At 34.1% G+C, this 3,427-nt stretch overlaps 1 protein-coding gene across 1 annotated transcript in view; it reads left to right on the top strand.

Moving 5' to 3' along the window:
* The first annotated feature begins 342 nt into the window (after positions 1-342).
* The window catches only part of LOC110459701 (von Willebrand factor A domain-containing protein 5A-like), a 25,021-nt gene continuing 21,936 nt past the window's right edge, over positions 343-3,427 (top strand). Inside the window, exons 1-2 of the mRNA XM_021512076.1 lie at positions 343-687; positions 2,322-2,524. Of these exons, the coding sequence (XP_021367751.1) occupies positions 648-687; positions 2,322-2,524 (243 nt within the window). The 5' untranslated portion in view covers positions 343-647. The remainder of the gene's footprint in view (positions 688-2,321; positions 2,525-3,427) is intronic.

Here is a 3,427-nt window from a genome sequence, read left to right as displayed (position 1 = left end):
TCCTATACAGTAGCCTCCCCTCTATTTCTGTAAGGATTTCTATAAGGATCCCTGTCCCACTGTACTGTGCTTTATCCAATATACAGTAGCCTCCCCCAGTAATTAGCCGCAACTTATTTTAGATAGGAACTACAAACACTTGCTCATTGGCTGATTTAGACCTATATACCGCTTATATAACGTGTAATGTCAAAATCGACTGCTTTATTTGTTTTAAATATTTATTAAACTTGTTTTTAACAAATTTGTAGTTCTCCTTATTTATGAATGAACAATTGGTTGTAACATCCAGCGAATAGGAGCTATGCGGGCAGTACACTTGCTGATTGATCGAGGCGGAACACGTGGTGTAAGGCCAAATATAAACAGTACGACGCATATTGAAGGTAAACATTGAGCTCATCGGTCCAACAAGAAAAGGATTTCTGATAAACCTGAATTCATCCTTCGAAAACAGCTCCGGGCCGGAATTTAGTACTACAGGGTACAATCCTGACATGGAGTATTGTATCTAATAACAACAGATACGTTCACACAGATGGAGTTTCAGTAACAGTGATTTATCTATATTTAACTGTACAAATTCGATTTTCTATAGCTTCGGTTATCATTTGTGTTCTACAACAGTTTTTTGGACGTCACTGAAGATGAGGTGGGGACTGTCATGTCTAAAAACGGGGGCGGCAGGTAAGTACAGCAATGTTTACGTAACGACCGAAACGCCAGCGCTCATTCTCAATAAAATGATGAAGTTATGGACATAAGCCAAATAACATAGAATTATTGATTTAGACAGAATGTATATCATACAATATAATTAGATTTCACATTTCTCAGTGCTTTACATGTTTATTATCCAATAGCGATATAATCTATTTTCCACTGACGGAAGTTTTTGAATCACTGAATTGGTGACTGCTCGTTTTTTGGTGCATCATAATTACAAAACTGCAAAGCATACCACTAAATAGGCTTGTGATTGTACAATCGAAACATGTTATTGAGAATGAGTGGAAAGCTGGAAAACACCATACCTTAATATAGTAACAGAAAGTTATTTTTATACGTCTTTCATAAAGCTTAGTAAGAGTTGCGCCCCTTTATTAGTTCTTCTGAAAACGGCTAAAAATAATGGAAAACACCTCTCCTAAAAATAGTAAAATGTATCTATAAATAATTACGCCAATCCTTCGTCTTTCGTAATCATAAAGACAAAAATATTAAAAACAAAACAATTCATAAATACATGTATTTGTAAAATTCAAGGTAGATCCAGTTGTTCAATGAAATTTATCATAAAAAATCATGGGCAGTGTACGTCCCTGTAAACATTTTTTTTTTAATTCTTGTTAAAACAACACGTAGCTCAGACTTTTGAAAATCTGTTTTCTTATTTATTATGACATGGTTTATCTGTAGAATCACGACTAGATAGCAATATTATTCCGTGGTAGAATATATAATCTTAATACTGACATTAAGATATCCTGTCATGTATTGTTAGTATACGTATAACGACATTTGTCCTTACCCATTTGCCATCTTAAAGTGGACTGATGGTACTGACAGAGAGCGAAAACAAATTACTTCATACGTGGAATTATCAAATACACCTCCTGTAAAAGAACTTGACGACAACGATATTTCGAGGGGTGTTGATGTTTGAAAATATAAATGAATATTCACATAATGAAGATATAGATAAATGATCTGGGACGTCATACAGACGCAAATTATACTCTTTATTTTAATATAGATGTAAATAAATATTCTGGCCTTCATACATATGTAAATAAATAATATCGCCTTCTTAGTTGTAAATAAATTATTTGGTCTTCATACAGATGTAAAGTACTTATCTGTCCTTCATACAGAAGTAAAGTACTTATCTGTACTTCATACAGATGTAAAGCACTTATCTGTCCTTCATACAGAAGTAAAGTACTTATCTGTCCTTCATACAGATGTAAATAAATTATGTCGCCTTCATGCGGATGTAAATATATAATCCGACTTGATTTTTACTACAAACATACGTGGAAGATAAAACAACCTTGTTTACTTTGCTGCTAGATGATACAACATTATTTACTTGTTGATTATTTTGTGAAAATATCGGCATTCAGAAAATTTATTATCAGATTATGACATTGTATAAAAAGGAATATTCTTCAGACAGAAAAAGGTCTCTTTTATTGTTTTCATTAAGAAAAAAATATGATTATCTTCGCCTCTTTAGCTTCTCCAACTTCAATTTAAGACAGCAGGCCCATTTGACTTTTATATCGATACGACGTTATGTACATCCTATCGTATTTCAGTGCCACTAAAGGAGGTTCAGAACGTTGCCTTGATTGGTGCTTCTCTTGTTCACGTTGATTCCAATCTGCAATATCTAAACGAGACCAATGACCCCATCGAAGCAAACTTCACGTTTCCCCTGGATACCGGCAGCGCCGTCTACCGATTTGAAGCTGAAATCGACTCACGGCTGATTGTTGCAGAATGTCAAGAGAAGTCACAGGTAACATATGATGTTTAATTCGAGTTAGGGCCAATTGTACAATTTGCCATTTTTTTTTACATTTGTTGTTTTTGTTTGGCTTTGTCTTTTTATATTGCTTCACAAAACCAGCAATAAAACTAGTATAAGGCAGGAAGAATCGGAGATACAAGATCAAAGACATACGGGACTACAAAAATATCAAAGTGTCAAGTGAACCATGATTCGAACTTAAATTATAACCAAAGGAAAGATTGTTAGAGAAACCTTCATTGACGTCACCTGTCATGGTAATCTAGTTCAAATCCAAATAATGCAACGTTTTCATATCAAGAACAGGAATATTTAAGCATTGAACTGTTTTTGTATGGTATTTATGATCTATTTGAATGACACAGCTTTGCAAGCAAACAAATCATAATGCGCGCTAAGTTCAATACTTATATTAACGTTTTGTCTGTCTCTTATGTTCTTTTTTAATTTATAATTTATATTTAAAATTAAAAATGCCCGCCTTATCGACAGTCCACACAATTTCGTTCAATAGTTTGAACAGCGTTTTGTCGCGTGCTGATTGGCAAACAAAGTAGTACTTGGAAATTTTAACAAACACTTCAATTTTATTCCACAATTCAGTATCAATACAATTGCGTATGATATGTATATAGGGTGATTTAAGTTTATCAATAGAACTCTGAGCTGAAAGTTAGATTTTTCAATTGTATTTCGATTTCCCCCCGGAACAAATTTCGCGCATGGACAAATACAGTGAACACCGTAAATCCGACCTTGCCCTCCACGAGGGAGTTATTTTTGGAAGTTAATTCGAACTTTTCTCTTTGCTCATTTTGTGAAGAATCCAGGCGTGAATTTATTTGTTGATTGTATGGGAACCTGACAACAGTCGGTAGATTCTATAACAGC

Source organism: Mizuhopecten yessoensis, unplaced genomic scaffold (genome assembly GCF_002113885.1).
Source record: "Mizuhopecten yessoensis strain PY_sf001 unplaced genomic scaffold, ASM211388v2 scaffold10185, whole genome shotgun sequence".
Classification (NCBI taxonomy): Eukaryota; Metazoa; Mollusca; class Bivalvia; order Pectinida; family Pectinidae; genus Mizuhopecten; species Mizuhopecten yessoensis.
The sequence above is the reverse complement of the archived record's forward strand: the minus strand, read 5'-3'. Positions and strand labels throughout refer to the sequence as shown.